General features: G+C 41.3%; 1 protein-coding gene across 3 annotated transcripts; it reads right to left on the reverse strand.

Moving 5' to 3' along the window:
• Nucleotides 1-5: 5 nt before the first annotated feature.
• On the reverse strand, nucleotides 6-19,123 carry nfe2l1a (nfe2 like bZIP transcription factor 1a). Of its 3 annotated transcripts, XR_009242476.1 has the most exons (10): nucleotides 18,974-19,123; nucleotides 15,679-16,242; nucleotides 14,822-15,019; nucleotides 7,638-7,805; nucleotides 5,694-5,762; nucleotides 5,469-5,609; nucleotides 5,207-5,375; nucleotides 4,167-4,802; nucleotides 1,578-3,945; nucleotides 6-1,539 (listed from the first exon to the last, which is right to left on the reverse strand). XR_009242476.1 is itself a non-coding variant. In XM_058652619.1 (9 exons), the coding sequence occupies exons 2-9, from the start codon at nucleotides 15,958-15,960 to the stop codon at nucleotides 2,921-2,923; spliced, it is 2,688 nt and encodes an 895-aa protein (XP_058508602.1). In that variant the 5' UTR covers nucleotides 15,961-16,242; nucleotides 18,974-19,123; the 3' UTR covers nucleotides 6-2,920. The 3 variants fall into 3 exon arrangements, 2 of the variants coding, with proteins under 2 accessions (XP_058508602.1, XP_058508603.1); XM_058652619.1 differs by having other exon boundaries at nucleotides 6-3,945; XM_058652620.1 differs by lacking the exon at nucleotides 5,694-5,762 and having other exon boundaries at nucleotides 6-3,945.

Raw genomic sequence — 19,123 nt, forward strand, 5'->3', positions numbered from 1 at the left:
TAATGTCATGTTTCAAAATCCTTTTTATTGGCCCAAAAAGAAAAGCAAGAACTCCATGTTTGGTGGTAGAAACAAAGTGAACATGAACAAATGTTTTTTACTTTATGAAAACCATCTTTTAATATTTTATTACAAAAACATGAGGTCCAAAGTCCTTGAATACCAGCAAGCAACAATGGTCATTTACACAAAATTAATTAACACTGAACAACAAATAAGCTGAGTCATGCACACAGGTTTTTTTGTCTTTATAAATTTGGCATAATAAACAGCTTTATTCCACTTGCACAAAGTAGCCGTTTGATTTTTAAAATGAGGTATTCAGGTCAAACACCTGCCAGAACAGTGCTTCACATAGAAAATGAGTTATAATGTTCCATTTGTATTTGGGAGAAAGTGACTACTCACTTGTTTTGGCTGTGCTTGTTACTGAGAAATTCAAAATATACGTTCTGTTAGTGTAATGACTCCAACACTGTCTATGAATATTATCAGCATCAAGGGGTCAAAAGTCAAATTGCTGCCAATTCTTGATAAGGACGATTTCTATTGAGTTCTATGTACTGGAGTGACGGAGTGCAGGAGTGACGTGCAGACTTAAAACTATTCACTATAATTTATACAGGGTTTCCACGTCTGAAGATTCCTGGGAGATGTTTGAAATTTTAAAAACTTTTCCAGGCCTGGAAATTGTTTGGATTTGAATATTTTGGAAACGTTTTTAACTTTAACAAATATATCAGATGTAAGACTCCGAGCGACATGATGCATATAGTATGCATTATGTTCACTAGTGAGTTCGGGTGAGTCGAGCTCCAACAAAAGATGACTTAGATTTTCCATTCTGAATCTCATGTTCCATTTTTGCTACAAAGCCTGTGACAGAGCTAGGGTGTTGAAGTAAGAGCTTCTACTACAGTTGAGTGATGGAAGGTGGGTCAGATACTGTAGGAAAACCTTGGAAATGAATTGGTGAAAATATGTGGCCCTGTAAATGTAAATAATTATTTTCCCTTAATCTCAATAGAAAACGTCTTTGAGAATTATGCTATGTAATAATGCCATGAGTGACATGACCCTCATGATTATTGCAGCAGCCTTTTCTCTTAATGTTCCATGTAAAGTGCTCTATAAATAAGTTTATTAAAATTAATATCTCATCGGTCGATGGCAAATCGCTGCCGTGTGGGATTGTGATGCGACTTTATCTGCTTTCCTTTTGTGAAGGATGGTCCTACATGTCCTATGCAAGCTCTCTTCTCTTGTCTTTTATTAAATATCAACAGCACTGATTGTGGCTGCCACTGACATACTCCTGATGTCACGTCACTCAATTAACATCCATTCAGATTCTCGCCTGGCCTTAATTTTGGAGAAACAGAGCAGCTACCCGTCTGCCCAAAGCTTCTATCTAATTTATAGCACACTAATGTCACCACTAACACCATGTCATATAAGTATAAATATAAATCTTATACTTTACTAATCCCCTTAGGGAAATGATTTCTCTGCATTTGACCCATCCTAGAATTAGGAGCACTGGGCTGCCACACTGAGTAGCCCCGGGGAAAACTCACGTGTGCATATTTTCTCAAATTATAAACCTCCCAAAAGTGGTCATTGCAGTTTTGCATAGAGGTCAGAGGTCAAAGGGCGAATAGGATTAGCACAGCTCCACAGACACACGTGTAAAAATACAAAACCATATGTACAAAACAATCACAATTAAAACCCTCATGCTTTCATTTCATGGCCAAAAGAAAACTCTAAACTATGCATGAAAAACTAGTCATTCTTCAATCAGTGTTGAACAAAAAAAAAGTTTAGTTTGTCATTCCCAAATCCACAAAGTCTTAAATATTCACAATAGTAGTTTATTCTCTACTCCTTCAGTTTCTGATGCCAGTAAAATGCCATATGTGTGAATGGGTGACAACACAGATGAAGAACTTCATCACTACCAGTGTTCACCCCTGAATCACATGATCCATTATTATCCACCATGCCTCTCAACATTGGTGCTTTCTTATTTAATTCTTAACAACAAAGTTGTATTCTACTAGTATGTGCCACCACTCGAATGACTTGTTCTTCTGAGTCCGTTTAGTGACGCCTGCAACTTTGGTGTCTCAATCTTTGGATCGGCCTGCTGTCGGCCTGCTGTCGGCCTGCTACTAGCCTTATTCAAAAACATCTCCAGTCTCTTGTTTCCATCGAGTGGAGCGCTTCAGTTTGGCACAGTACGGCACATATGTTTTTGGGGTTTCCATTGGGAATAGTACCAAAATAACCAGCCCCAACCGTTCCATTATTTGGCACCCTTCCCTTGGGGTCCCAGAGTCTTCTGTTTTGTCGCGTTCAATGTCATCATTTGTCGTGACCTCGCGTTGCCTCGTCTGCCAAGTAAAGGTACTGTTCTCAGTCCGAACTGAAGCCTGACCCAGGGCTTTACCGAACCGTACTGTTCCAAACTGAACCATACCATGATAGAAACACAGCTGATGTAAGGAAAGCAGGTTTTTGCATAAGTACAGAACTTAAATGCTGGTCCCAGGTCATCGTTTTCTTTCATTTGCACTAGCAGCGCAGCTTTATCTCAGTGTTACTGAACCTATGACGAGTCGGCTTCAAGTCCATTTCCAGTGTATGGTTTAGAGTGGACAGAAACAAATCCTGGAGCAAAGGTTGTCTTTTATCATCAGGACAATCGAGCTGTCCTTCAAAGAACCTTTTCTTGTGTCTTGATTTCCTCCCAAACCATCAACCAATTATTCTTCAAACCAACAGCCAGAGATTTAGCTGATGAAGGGGTTTCAAGATTTAACAATCCCCATAATCCACTGCATCATTACCTAAAGGGTAACGCTTCATATAACCTCTTATTTTCTCCTCCGAGGATATTCCTGGTTGGTCCACATCCTCACTTCTTCTTGTTGTTCCTCTGTTTCTTGCTTGTTTTTTCTCCTCTCAGTGGCATCCATGTTTCTTGTTGGTGTGAGGCCACCATGACACTACCATCATGCTCAAAATTAAGAAAGTACTCTGTAGAATCCAGCGGCCGTCCTTCCTCATCCCTGAGCCTGGAAAAGACATCCTGGTACAAGTTGCCCAGCCTGCGTTTCATTTCCTGCAGATTCCTCAGGGCTTCTTGTTTCTCTCGGAGAAGCCGCAAACGGCGGCGCCTCAAACCAGACACATTATCTTCCAATCCCATAAGCACATCCAGTTTCCTCTTCCTGCAGTTCTGGGCTGCTATCTTGTTCTTACCACGGCGTCGAATGTCCCTGACGAGGGCAAGCTGCTGCTCATTAAGATGACAATTCGTCAGCAAGTCATTGAACTCTTCCACTGGCAGATTTACAATGAGATCATTGGAGAAAGGGACTTTCAAGGCTCGTGCACGTCGTTCGTCTCTGCTCCGTATTCTGGCCTCAGACATGTGTCTGGAGGAGGAGGAGGAGGAGGAGTGGACAGGCCTGCGCTTGTGATGCTGTGGGGAGGATTTGGTGTGTTTGCTTGGTATGTTGTCCAAAGGTGGAGAGGAGATGGTGGACCGGGGCTGGTTGTACGTGTGATCATGTTCAATATGCTCCATCCAATGCATGTCATTTAAGAGCTTGTGATTGTCATAGTTGACAGGGAAGAGTTTCTTAAAATCTTCAGGATAAACTCCTCCTACTGCCCCCATCTCCTCCTCATCCTCTGGCTCCTGCTTAATGTTTATGTCCAGTTCCATATTCAAATCAGACAACCCTTCCTCAGCATCTTCATCCTTGACTTCACTGTAGGGGCTTTCTACACCTGACACATAAGATGAGGCAGAAGTTGATGAAGAGGAGGAGGAGGAGGAGGAACAATAGGAGGCTTCAGAAGCACATGGAGAAGTTGGACTATAGCTGAAGTTAAGTGAAAGTCCAGAGTCAGAGTCTGCCTCATTATCAGCATCTAAGACAAGAGAACAAGCAAAGGTCAGGGTTTACGCTACAGTCTTACAGTAAGGACTTGGTGTTAGCATTACTTGTGTTTTTGAACAAAAGGTGCAAACGTCTGCAGAGCAAATTCAAATCTCTGGCAGCCTCGTGTGGGTTCACCCAGGTTAGCAAAGTTGTACATTTAGTCAAATGCAGTTACTATAGTAAACTGACTGTTGCCTTCTCATGTATTACCTTGTGGTTGTCTTTCTGTTTGACTCTGGTCTTCTGTGACTGCCTCACGAGTAGGGACTGAGTGGTCTTCATCTCTGCCACCTACTTCACAGCCAAAGTAGCCCTCCTCTTCCAGTCTGGCTGCCATCTCTGGACTGAAACCTTCCTCCAGAGCAAGGTCCATCAATCTCATCTCATCCAGGATGGCAGCATCCTCCAGGAGGTCACCGAGTTGGTCAGGGAGATAATCTTCATCTCCAACATCCTCCTCATCAACCAGAAAAACACTGGGTGGAGCCATCAGAAGGTTCTGGTTCATATCACTCCCCTCTAGCGATGAGACAGGACTGGAAGGTGTTAGGCTGCGTAACTGAAAGTTGACATCCAAGCTGGCCAGACCTCCTTCAGGGAAGAGACCACCTTCCACGTTATCCACATCTTGTGTTAGCAGGTTGGCGTTGAGGGAACCTGAGTTACCCGAGCAGAACTCTTTTGAAGGCTCCTCTCCCAACACGTCCAAGTGATCTGGAGGACGGTGCACGGTATTCAAAACATCCATAGAGCTTAAAGTTGAATTGTAGTCATCTAATTCTGCACTGGGAGTGAGAGGAAGCAGAGGCGGCTCTCGCTCCGGCTGGCGTGGAGACCACAGGAAATCTAGAGTGAAGACATGATGGTAAAAATATAAATGTAGGCTTTGGTATAAGCATTCATGGAACACTGAGAACATGATTGGACCTTATGTGAAAGTTTAGCAGGGTTTATGTCATTAGAACTAATTTTTCATTTCAATATATATGTTATTTACTATGGTTTAACTTGTTTCTCTCTTGAGCTTTTAACCATATCCTGTAGCTGCTCATTGGAGTTTCTCAACTGTCATCAAGATATTTCAATGTTACCGCATTGCTTGTGTATATAATTTCACGACATCATGGCAACAAATCTATCTCCAAGAGGCTGTGAGATTTGGTTTCATTCATATGTCAGTCTGACCTTCTGTCTCCCAGGCAGGGCCCGATCATTAATGTCCGAAAACTTCAGATTTTGATTTCAATTACCCTGCTGCATTGACGACTCCATGAATTGGACCTCTTGTCCAGCACCTGTCAGGCCATTTACAAGGTTGTTACAGTCTTGGTTCAGAGCTTCAGACTCGACGCCCTGAGTACCAGAAGGATTTGAATCCATGGTTTGGTCAAATGATGATGTCATGTCAACATCTGTGTTCTGGAGAAAAAAAGATGCAAAAACAGTCACCATCTCATCATTTTTTTTAATTTTGCTTGATGAAAGTTCATCTCGTCACATTCTCCTACTTACCCCCGGCTCCATGATAGCAAACAGGTCCTGCCAGCGCAGCTCCATGTCCAGAGAGGGGTTCTCAGTGGTGAGAACGGGGGAGAGCAGGGGTTCCCTCTCTTGGGGTCGTCTTTCTCCCCTTCTACTTTCACCATCACCCAACTGAGACACAGACAAGACACTCAAATAAGTCCAATTCAAAGCTAAAAGGACAGAGTGAGAGAGGAGATGAGGCTTTGGTGATACCTGTTGTTCCTCAGTGAAGGGGAAGGTTTCTTCCAACAGCCTCAAACACTCCTGAAGAGACACAGAAGTCTGGGGAAAAGATCCACAACGACACAAAAGGAAACAAAGACATTTCTTTTGTTAATGGATGACTTCCTCTGTAACATATTTGTGTTTCTATATGGAGGCGGCACACCTGAACATGAAATCACAACAACTACTAAATGTACTTTCAAACTTTCGTATTGATAATAATGAATCATAATGGTTTTGGAGATCCCCTAATGTTTTCTCTGGTGCCAGGATAAAGTTTCAGTTTTTATTTGCTGCATCACATGACTGAAACTGGATGCTATTATCTCTGTCCCAGGAAGATTACTAACACCCAAGAACGACTTCCTTTCTTGTATCCAAAAGCCAAACAGAGTTATTTTGTCTTTCCGTACAGCATTTTAATTTTAGTGTTTAAAAAAGGCGTCTCACTAATTAATTAATTTATGTTTCATTACTTAACGTTTGATGACGACAAATCATTTTACTATCACAAATAAGTGCAGTTATGACCATTAATGCAGAGTCTTGACACAGTCGGTGTCATTCAATCCAATGTCTGTTTACCAAGAATCAGTTTTAGCCGTTTGCTCCGTAGAGGAAGTTTATGAGAGATAATTAGCATTCTTCATTTGACAAAATCACAGCATCTCTCTCTTTGTCACTCTTGGCGTTAACGTTTCCTCTCTCTCGTCTTTCATTGGATCTTGTCACAAATCAGACACTTGTCACTTCTGACCTTTGACCGGCAGAGTGACGTGAGAGAGGATTTGGATTCTTGGAAGCAGATCTGCCTTAAAAACAACAGCCTGTGTTGTGCAACATGTGTGAGCCATATTTGATATGTTTAAAAATATGTGATATGATCGACTGAAATAATCCAGAGCTCTGTGACACACACACACTCACACACACACAGCGATACTGTATTGTGGTGTAAGAGGCACGCTGGGGTGCAGCTGCTAAAGTGTGTCAACCATTCTTTTCTATTCTGCTGAGCTGGCGACGCTCTAGCGTTTACAGAAGAAGCTTCTGAGCTCTGATTTCAAACATGACAGACGCTGATCTGCTCGACTAACACACACACACACACACACGTACACAACACACATGTACACACACACACACACTGTACAGCCTGGACAAAACGACCAAATACCTTTGAGGAACATCTTGTACTGACGCTGCTCTGGGTCTCCAAACAACCAGAGCAGAATGTGTATTTACATGTACGGTATATATTTTAAACAACATGCATATAATGAAGTTTTTATTCATTTACCAAAAAAAATATATTAGGTTTTACGGACATGTGTGTAAATGAGTTGCTATATTACGCGATGAAACACTGAGATACACTATATATATATATATATTCTCAGTCACTTCATAATCCTTACCTCTGGATGTCACTTGGTTCAATACATAACAATATAATGTTCATGCACCTCAGATGGGTGAAATACTGAGAAAAACTCTAAAAAGTTTCTGTAACTTCTGATCATTTTGAATACGGACTGATTTGAAATGTTTTGTTGTGGTAACTGTGTTGTTCTCATCATCCAGCTCTACTATAGACAATTGTTTTTGCAACGCGACACAGACTAGCCAGGAAAACACGTTGAAAATGTTTGAAAATGTTCACACGTCTCTTACAAACAGCAAAAAATAACCGATATGAATCATGACACAAAGAAGCGGCGATGCAGTGACAGCATCGCTGGTGACAGTGACTCTTTAAGCTGCAATCACATGTAAACAACAAGACTGCACATGACTGCACCTCCTCTATGCTCTGTTTGTAAGATTCTAACTTTCTAAATGTCAACATTTAACGTGTTTTCCAGAATTTTCCTTCATCTGCAAAGTATGAAGCACCTGAAATATCTGTCCCATGAAAGTCAAGTGTCATACCTGTTCTAATTCATTCTGAGTTGACTCTGTGAAGTGGGCGTGGCTGGTTCCTGTTGTCCTCCTCCTGCAGTGCCTGTGCATCCTGGACATGTTTTCCTCTTCATCCCCCTCTTCCTCTTCTCTTTCATCCACATCACCACTGTGAGTAAGTACATGATGGTTTTCTTCCTGGATGCACACACAAAAATGACAAATGACTGAGTCAGGGAAGCAGGAAAGTGTCTTACTGTAGACTCTGCACTGACCATCAAGGTTCTAACACTTTGACCTTGTGTATGTTAAGCACAAGTGACCAATAAGAAAAGCCCTCACAAAACAAACAAATATTCAGCTTCATACTTCCATTTTTGCACAAAATAAATAGATTAGATTAGAGAAACTGTATTGATCCCCACACACGACTGATCTTCAAAATCAGGGTAACCAGTGGCCAAAATAAGTTGCTGATTTTACTGTTTCTTTCTTTTTTTGGCCAATGTTTGGTCCTATTTTCTGTGGAGACAATATTATTTAGGATAAAGGATACATAAACCTGATATATAGATATATATATATATATACATATATATATATATATATATATATATAGTAAATGCTGTTTTTGTGTTTTGATGATGGTTAACATACTAAATATATCTTGTGCTCTCAACATTTTCTCTTTTTAAAAATTTTAACATTTTTAAAATAGGAATCAGTAACTACCATAATCAATAACGGTTAAACAAAACTCTGAAATCCAATGAACCACAGGACCTTCTTTGTTCAGTGTTATTATGATGATTATTTGTTATGTTATTATAAAGTAACACATGACCACTGCTGTCTATGCTGTGCTCCATACAGTAGTCTGTATGTATAGAATGTGAAGGTCCCTGTTTTACCCAGAGACTGCAGCCAGGCTCAGAATAGCTTTAACCTTCTCCTGATCTGGCTGTGGGTTTACAGACAAACCCAGAGACCCACAGACAGCAGCTGGTCAGTATGTATATGTCAGCATCACATATGTGTCCTGGCCTTACAGCTAAAGTATAACTGAATCTTTCTGTACGGTGGCACAGAGCATCAAAATGTGACGCCTCGCTGTAGCTGCTGTAAATCTAATCTAATCTTTCGATATATATCCAGTCGAACATCTGTCACATGAGGTCACACGACACAGATGAAGTCTATCAGCTCCACACGACAGTGTTTTGATCTCGTGCTGCACACAGGAAGTGACGTGCAAACCTTGGAGTACGACTGAAAACACAATTCTGCCCCAGCGCTGCCACTGTATACACACAAACGCTCCCTTAGTTAGGTCTAATAGCCTGTTTTCAGCTGAAGGATGCAGCACATAAATATCACCAAAAATAAAATCCACCAAAATAAAAGCAGAACAACAAAAATCACTGGAAATTACGCAGATTATAATTGGATTATGTCGTGACATTTCCCTCGTGTACATTTCTTTCCAGCTGTTAGTAGTTGATATGTGTCCCTTGGAGACATTAAAGAGATAGTTCAAATGTACCTGCTCCACCCCACTGCCAGACTGACCCCTGCCTGTAAACCTCTCAGCCCCACACACCAAAGTCCACTAATTACTGTGTTTCCTTCATTGTATGGTTTGGTTTGGTCCAGCATGGCTTGTGTTTCCACTGAGAGCAGCATCTTTACCGCTGCAGCACTGTACAGCAGCGTTTAACTCAGGTGACCCAAAGAATGGAACCAATGGAAACGCACAAACTAAACGTACTGTACCAAACCGTGCCAATTAGAGCTGCAACTAATGATTCATTTCATAATCAATTAATCTGTCGATTATTTTCTCCATTAATCGATGAATCATTTGGTCCATAAAATATCAGAAAACCTTAAAAAATGTTGATCTGCGTTCGTCAAACCTGGAAATGATGTACTTTTAATGATTTCTTGTTTTGTCCACAAACCAAAATGATTCACTTTTAATGATTTCTTTGTTATTCAGAGCAAAGAAATGAAGAAAATATTCACATTTAAGGAACTGAAACAATCAGAAATCTTGTTTTAATCATGAAAAAAAGCTTCAAACCGATTCATCGATTATCAAAATAGTTTAAAATAATTTAGTATTCGATTAATAATCGATTCCAATCGATGGAAACATGGCTTAAGAAAATCAGCTATTCTGGGAGGTTGTGGGTTTGAATCCCGGCTCGGTGAGTCTACGTGCCGATGTCAAGGCGCTTTAACCCCACGTTGCCCCTGGCGGTTGTGCAGACGGCATGTGAACGGGTGAATGGCAAGACTAGAAAAGCATTATATAAATACAGACTAATGACCGTTTGTGTGTGTGCTGCCGAGCAGCAGACATCACTGTTGGGGGGAAAACAGGATCTTTTGCCAGGTCTAACCAGGTTTAACCGGGTTTAACCGGGTCTAACCGGGTCTATCCAGGTGCTTTCCGAGCACAAACCTAACCACATTCATGACATGGAAATAGTTCTCACCATCACTTCCTCATTTCAGCCCAAACAAAGCACAAGCAGTTCAAACAGTCGCACATGCTGCCTGTATGTGAAGTTACTGCTGAAACCAGGTCCTGCAGTGAGGTGTTCAGTTCAGAGATTGTAGATTACAGTCTCTTATTGTCTTAGTCTTCAACCTTAACCCTCATTCCAACAGCTTCACATATGTGTTTGTGTTCACAAGCAAGAGTTCATGTGATGTTCCTGTTCCAGAGCTAAATAAGGAACAGTCGGAGTGACCGCCACACGCTTTTGCTTTCATTTGTTTACATGCACGCCGCTGCGTTCTCCTGCTTTGCTGCAGTCAACAGACGGGATTGCAAAACTGACCGGTGCAAATGTGTGTGAGTTTCTCAGGTTTCAAAACAAGCCAGACGGTCACAAGGAAGCTAATAAAGTGTTGTGTGTGAAAGCGTGCCATTCGATCCGTGCGTGGAATTTAAAAACACATTTATATTCACTTTCAGATTGAGGAGGCAGTGTGGACTTGGATCTCTGTGTACTGTATCGGGTTTGTAGTGTCCTGTGTGTGACTGTTGTGTACGTGTGTGTGTGTGTGTGTGTCAGCTGTAACACCTTGTGAACTCATTCCATCTCGTTATTGTCAGAGATCAAGATTCATTCATTCATTTTCTACCTCTTTATCCTCCATATGAGGGTCAAAGGGGGGTGGAGCCAAAAACAGGCTGACGGGTCACCAGTCCAAATTCATAACATTCATTTCAATCCACATTTGCATAAATGTGTGTGATGATGTCGTATTATCAAGTCTTCTCTCAGCAGGATTAAGGTCTGGACTCTGGTGGTCAGTGAACCAGTCGCTCACAGATGCTAAATCTATGCCTGACCAAGTCAATCATAACACTGGTTTGGTTGTTACATGCGTCATCATTCAGACGTGGACGACTGTGAATCCATTAAAAAAATGTCCAAATTCTGAGATGAATTGCTGAATTGCCAAGATACAGCGACGCTACTTCGCTGACACGACGATCCCCAAACTCAACAACAGAACCAAAACAGAACTCGCGGCCTCACTGGATAGAAATGACACGTGACGCTTGAACATCTGTTTGCACCGAGCCTTACGTCACTTTAACTTTGCTCTTAATCACAGACGACTGGAGGCTAATGTCACATGTGCAATGAATGAGGGCCACACAGGTGCTCATGGGGCGGAGCTTTTAGACATATAGTACAATTTAGTTCACATTTGGTCTTTAATATGTGAATTGTGATGTTACAAGTCGAACATTGCTGCTACCTGTGAATTTCTCTGTGAGATGAATAAAGTATCTATCTATCTATTTATCTATCTACCTTTGATTCTTTACTATGCAGCGTACACACATTTCAATCAGTTTACTAAAGGAATTGAATGAAACTCTTGTTTGTCATTACAAATGTGCTGTTGTTAAAAAGTGGCGAGTGATGCCACAGTGACACAGACTCTCAAAAGACTGATTGAAACCCCTACAGACCTGTACAGTCGGTACTAGGAATGTAAATAACAGATACGATACATGGTCCACGATACCAATAATATCACGATACATCGATTCTGTAATATGTTGCGAGACAATCATATAGCGATACATCCCAATATCTGTCTAACTGAAGACAACAAAGCGTCCGTGAAAGGTTTAAAGTGGATGGAGCATCTCTTGAGGGAAATGACTTCCCCTCATTCATCTGAGCAGCAACGAGTCAAACTGACAGGGACTGTTTACTTTAGAGCGCCTTCATTTCTTATTTCAAATATCAATATTTGCCCTGGTGTACCGATTATCATGTTGCACGAGGAAGGACGACGATATATCACCACACAGATAATAGGCAATGAGCCTAATATTATATTAGAGTATGTGACTCTTGTGTTTTTGTGTGTGTTTATGTTTATATGACGGTACATCAAGTACCAAAACAGCCACGAACTTCAACTACAAAATCATTGTTGTGAGCACATATTTGATGTTGTGAGGACATATTTGATGTTGTGAGGACATATTTGATGTTGTGAGGACATATTTGACGTTGTGAGGACATATTTGATGTTGTGAGGACATTAGAACAGGTCCTTGCCAACTCTGTGTCCCTGTTAAGTCTTAGTTTCAGGGTTAGGGTCAGTTAGGTTTACAACAGCAATGACCCTGATACCTAAGGTATGTGGGTCATGTCCATGGGATGGACAGTGTGTTTATGAACACCAGGCCTGTGTTGTGTCTGAGTGTATGATAGTGGGCCATTTTGTTTGGTCACAGTTGACTGTGAGTGAGATGTATAGTAACCAAGTAGAAGTACTTCACTACTGTACTTAAGTACTTAAATGCTGTATCTACTTCACTGGAGTGTTTTTTTTCTGCTGCTGCCTGTATTTATAATAGTGTAGTGTTTTATACAAAAAAGCAATACTTCTACTTTTACTTTCAGTACGTGAGTAGTACATTTTAAAATAATCTACTTGCAATACTTAAGTACAAACATGTTGAATACTTTAGTACTTCCACTCAAGTCTTGGTCTCTAGTACTTCATACATCTCTGCAATTATTAAATATTAAAAAAAAAGAAATAAGTGTTATCACTTTAAAATGTAAATTGTTTCTTTTTCATAGAAGAAAATGTAAAATGTAAAAAGTTCTGTCCACAGAAACCTCACTTTAAAAACCTCTGCATCTACAGGAACCTCGTTAGCTGACAGACATCATGACACACAGACCCTGGCGTGTTGTTTGTAAGCAGTGAAACCTCCATACTGAATGTTGCAGTCTACACCCTCACTCATTTCCTCCTCACTGGATCTATTTTAGCCATGCATCCATCCATGCATCCATGGATCCATGTTACAGTTTCCACATGTGTCTGCACTGCTTGAACTGGCATGTCTGAGGCGTGGCCATTAATAAATGACACTCACACAGCAAGTTCAGGCAAGCAGGGACATGAAGTCAGTGGTAGAGCAGGTGTTTTCAAAGTCTGACTCTCTAATGAATAGAATAGAACGTAGCAGGACAAAAGGTCATATTTAAAGAGCTTATGAGTCACTTTGTGTAGCATGAACAAGTATGTCCTTACTGAGCATTGACACTTACATAAAGCACCTTTAAGATAACAGGTTTAAGGATAAAGGATTGTTAAAGGGTGATAAATATGATGAAAGATAATCTTATATTAGTCCCATGAGTAAGGCATAAGAACAGATTTGAATAATAAGAAATAGAAAACTGGCAACCCTCCTCTTCACAGTTCCCATCATAATTAATAATAATATCGTCAAATACTTAAGTGAATAATCATATTTATGGAAGCCCATTTCCACCAGGAAAAACTCAGCCAATTTCAGCTTACTTTGAGGATGTTTTTATTATCAAGGCTCAGTTTAACCTCTTCTATTATAAAACAGTGCACTGATTCAAGCTGCCCTTCCTGACTTTCTCTCAGCTACAGTGACACAAACACAAGGAGAACACACACGTCTGTAGAGTCAGTCAGTTTAGAAACATGCATTTGTCCAGATTTAAGGGTTCAAAGAGTCAAATGGAACCAAACTGAGTGCACATGCCTAGTTACTGTTTAGTTACTAAGGAGGAAACAAGCTGTCTAGAACTCCTTGGCTGCTGTGTGTGTGTGTTTGTGTTGTTATTTAAAGGTGTATTCCTGCAGCTGGGTGTGTCGACTGCACTGATTGTACTGCTTCATCTTCCTGGTGAGGTCATCTACGGTGAGGTTGCTTTTCTGATGACTCATCAAACGCTGACTCATTCTTCCACATGACATTTCCTTTAGTTTTGGCGACAGGCAAACACAGCACTAATCCTGAACTCTAAAGGGTTTAAGATTTAAGGCTGTGGTAAACAACTGGTTCAAAGTTCCAGAAGATTCTTCTTCTTCTTCTTCTCTTCTTCTTCTTCCTAAATTCTATTCTTATTTTAATAATTGCAAAACATGTAACATGCGCTGTCAGTTCCAGCAGAATGTATCCCGTCAACATACTTTAAATCTCAGGCAGTCTCGCAAATGTTATTTTTTCTCTCACTCTTATCAAGCAAACTGTCATTATCGCTATCTCTATTCTCAGATCTCACCTTTAGAATCTGGCGAGAACCAGAACCAGTCTCGTTAGTTTTTGAACATGGAACACTTTGTTTCACGCAGAAGTGACAGGATTTCATCAGCTTTGAGCCAGCGAGTCAAACTATAAATGAACATGGTTATTGCTCTTGTTATCACGGAGTTACAACATGGTTCTGAGATCTGAGCTCAACTGAACGTGATCATGTGAACCCTGTCGTACCTGAGCTGAAGAAAATCTCTACATTCAGACTTCACTCATATTTAATTCTTCACTTTCTGAGTTACTGAGTTGCTCACAATGACGATAAATTAATGTTTTTAAAACAAATTTGGCAGCTCTAAATAATAATCATATTTTTAACTGTTGCTACATGGGCACAAAACACCACGTAGAGTGTTGTCAGACACTGGCTCGTTTGTGACTAATAAACTGGAACACAGTGGATGAACTCAGGGATGATGTCACTCTCAGCTCCGTCAGCTGATGTAAATGGAAAGCAGCGTGGTCTTTGGTTATTGTTTTTTCTGCATGGCAGACCCCCTAGTGGCAGAAATGACATACTGCGCATATAAAGACTATTTATCGGGATATGATAAACGCTCCTCGCTCCTCTGCCTCGTACCTCTTTATCACCTTCCTCCACTTCTTCACCCTCTTCTTCTTCACCGTGTCCAGATGTGGGCTCCACAGTCACGTCACTTCGATCTCTCTCCATCCCAGTGGGAACTCTCTCCAGGAGAGAGGGCTGGTCCTGACATCCCATCGGAAGAGGATCTGGTTCTCTCTGGACCAGCCAGGTCTCCAGCTCAGAACGGGGAATCTGCAGAGAAAATGATCATGATTATTTCTTCTGATGAACAATCACTGAACCTCTAAGAGCTCACAGGCACCGCTTCTTCATCACTGGTGCAGAAGCAAGCATGAGGAGCAACCTTTTACCAGAAGAGAATAGTTCTGCTGATCGCTTTCAGTAATAAGAGAAGATCAGGATCCCATACACAAGGAGATCCCATGCAGAGAGAAGACGTGGTCGTGGTCAACGAACTAAAACTTCAGCCGTCGTTGCAACTGCAAGAAAAGCCCCTGAGGCTTTTTGGTTCTTTCCACCTGACTCTGGTTTCTGCTGTAAATGCAACCAAATGTCATGTAGCACTAGCATAGCAAATAGCTCCAAGAGAAATAAGCAGCTGACTAGATACTAGATACTTTAGCATCACGACTGGAAACAGGGGAACCAGGATTTAAAGAAAATGTTGGAAAATGTAGACGTAAAGGTCCAGTGTGTGACAGTTAGAAGGCTTCACGGGCAAATATCTATTATACTACCTATATCAGTCTATATCACTTTGAAATAAATCAGGTGAACATTTATGTTAAAAAAAACTAATGAGAACAAGTCATTAATGAGCTTGAGTGATGCTGGGAGACAGTCGATGGACGTTCCTGAGTGTGAGACGAGGACAGGTTGACGTATCTTACCTGAAGTCTGTCCAGAGAGCGGACCCAGCCTAGCAGCCTCCGCGTGGTGAAAAATCCATCCACGTCCACGTTCTTGGTGTGCAGGCCTTGGCCGTCCTCCAGACTGTTGCGGAGGTTGTGAAAATGCGTCTGGGTCAGCGCCGAGGTCGGACCCAGGATCATGTCGTGCCAGGCTGGAGGCAGGTAGGGCTCCAGCCCCACGTCAACCATCACTCCACAGAGACTCAGCAGGATGGCGACCTGGATGAGGCCCTCGGTGAAGTACTTCTTTAGGTACAGCATTGTCTCAGAGGACAAAGCAGGTGGGACCCGGTCCCAAACAGGTCTACGATTCTCTTCAGTCACCAGTTCAGTGGGTGTCTCTTTATCTGAGGTGTTTTGAGCGTAAACTCTGTCTCAGATACACACACACACACACACACACACACTGGCTCTAATGCATCTCAGACAGCTGCATGTTTAGCAGATGTGTAAAATATAAAGGTTCTGGTTTGGAAGCTTCCTGTTCTCAGAGGCTCCTCCAAAATATCTTGATCTTCTTTGAGACGTCACAAACTCTTCTTCCTGTGAACAAAGACACTGATTAACTTCAGAGAGGAGAGTATTTCACCACATAAACAGGTAGTAAAACAACATCAGACCACAGTGACAAAGCTGTCTGCACAGTCCCACAGAGGAACCTTCTAATTCCCTGTTTTGTCCGACTCACAGATAAGTCATGGAATATCCAGTTTGCAGATAAACCTGACAGAGTTCGAGACAGAGGACGTTTGTCACCTCAGAACTTTAGAGGCCAGAAAACACAGATCTTTGGAAATGATGGAGCAGTTACTTGCACTGAATGCACCCACATTCACCCGCTGACTGCGGTGTGGAACCACCATAAGAGCAGTAGAACCACCACTTCTGTAATTCATATGCTCTCTATTGTTGTAATTATTTTCAAGATTGCTTAAAAGTCTCATTATTACTCTTATAAAAATACTACGAGCAAATAAGTTTAGTATTGTTATTGTCAATATTCTTCTATCACGGGAGGAAGAGGAAGAGGATGAGGTCACGGACCGTGTTTTCATGAGAACATGAGATTCAGTGGTTTGACACAAAATGACTCACTTTGAATGATTTCTTTGTTAATATTAGGAAACAAACTCGGAAATAAATCACTTTTAAAAAAAAAACCATCCAAACCGATTAAATGATTATAAATGAGTTGACTATTCACTTAGTAACCGATTAATCACTGCAGCCCTACTCTGTGTTGATCAATACAATGAGACTGAGAGGTGTTAAGTAACCAAGTAGCTTTAAAGTAGATTATTGTGGTGTTCTAGTACATTTTTCACTGTGACTGCTGCCTTCACCTTCTATGGTCTTACGTGTTCTTCCTTCACTTGTCTCTTATGTGACTGATCAGCGACATTATGACGACTCTGGCGCCGCGATGCTGACAGTAATAGCAGCTCTCAGCGAGCACCTGCAGTCTCCTATTGTCAGTGTGACCCAGGCATGCTGAGACACTGTAGCAGCTAGAGGCTTGACATTGACAGACAGACAGTCCGACACAAAGACAGACAGTCACACAGACAGGGCAGAACCGTCTCGTAGCAGCGGTCTCAGAAACTTCGACCTACTTCTAGAAAGGGTTTGGTAACCAGCTGCCAACAGCACAACACTGTCTGGTTACTCACTGCTGCCACATGATGCAATCGCCTGTGTTTGTGTGGGGGGAAAAAAAATCTCCTCCCTCTGTCTCCTCCCTCCTGCCAGTGAGTGACTGGCAGGAGGGAGGAGACAGAGATTTTTGTTTTAAAAAGCTGAGTAAGTGTCTTAAAGGAGCAAAAACACTCAATATAGTCCTCTGTACTCCTGCAGTAGAGAGCATTACACTCACTCATCATCTCATCAGGTTTGCCATGTGTTGTGTTTTACTGAGGAGACTTATGTTGATGGTGTAATCATGTGGCAACAGTGATAAAGCTGGATTAATAACTTCAACTCTTACAGCTGGGGTGTCCTAACTTTTTCTAACGAGGGCCATATTTGATAATGTGAGACCAAACTGTAACATTTACATAGAAATGCAAAAAAAATGTAATTTTCATTGTCACAATTATCATTTTTAAATGGAAATGTAACCAAATCTAAGCCAGTCATTGAAGATTGTAGGTGTCAGCTGAGTCTCTTACTGCTTATTCAAATCTGTTAACAGTTAACGTATCATTTCTTAGTTCCTTATTTAAATGTCATGTATTGATTACATTTTACTGTACGTGCATTATCGGTTCCAAATGTGACTTACTGGCCTCATTACCGAGTAATAATTGGTATCGGTATCATCCCTGAAAACCCGACATCGGACAACCATGTAGTTCCATTTCCTGTGTAGTGTACTGAGGCCACATTTCGACACAAATAACACACATCAAACATCCTACTGTCGTCCCGCTGCTCTCGCTTAAAAGGAAACTGTAACAATGAAAGCAGTAAAGTCAATGAAGTCAAAGTGCACTCATAGACTTGCTATTAGCACTAATGCTTTTTTTAAATGTTCTATTAATAGAATTTATAAAATACTTTTAGATTAGCAACTCAAAAATAAACAAAGGGAGGTCACCATGGCAACAGCTTTTTGCCTTTATCTGTGCTCTATGTTCATATTCTATGGGAATCTTTTCATGATCGCCATGGTTACGCAAAACTCTAAGTATCATAGGACTCCTGATCTGACCGCCCACATAAAGCTAACGATTATTTTCATAATCGATGAATGTGTTGATTATTTTCTCCATTAATTTGACGATTTGTTTTTTTTTAAATCTGTGTTTCCTAAACCTTATAATAACCTCACATGTCTTGTTTTATCCACAAACCAAACATTTCTTTGATGAACAAAGAAAACTCTGTCCATCTCAGCGGGCAGTTAAAGTACATCAAAAGTATACATACATTTATATGACAGTATTTTTTACAGTGTACTATGAAGCACCTGTGTACTATGAAGCACCTGTGTAATGTCCTGACATGTCTGCTCCACGCTAACTTTTCCACGGCAGTCGCAGTTATTGTCCTCACACCTGCGTGTTTGTGACTCCAGAGCAAATCATTATCAGCTAAAGTCAGCTGATGACCGTCATAACTATGTGTGTCTCTCACTCCTGACACACACACACACACACAAACACACACCGACAAACAGCAGCAGAGGAAACAAAGACGCGTCACAGTGACACAAAGAAACAAAACGCTTAAAAGAAGAATATAAATGTGTAACAGAGTGACTGTGTCGTCTTACCGGAGCTCGGCGGTGTGTTCGTGTCTCCTCTGTCCGTTGGTCAGTGACTCTCGCCGCTTCAGTTTCTCTTCTAAAACGAGGGGGTGGAACCTTTTAAAGTAGCGCTCTGTCGTGACGTAGAAAACTCCTCCCACTCTGGGAAAACCCTTC

Source organism: Solea solea, chromosome 16 (assembly GCF_958295425.1).
Source record: "Solea solea chromosome 16, fSolSol10.1, whole genome shotgun sequence".
Classification (NCBI taxonomy): Eukaryota; Metazoa; Chordata; class Actinopteri; order Pleuronectiformes; family Soleidae; genus Solea; species Solea solea.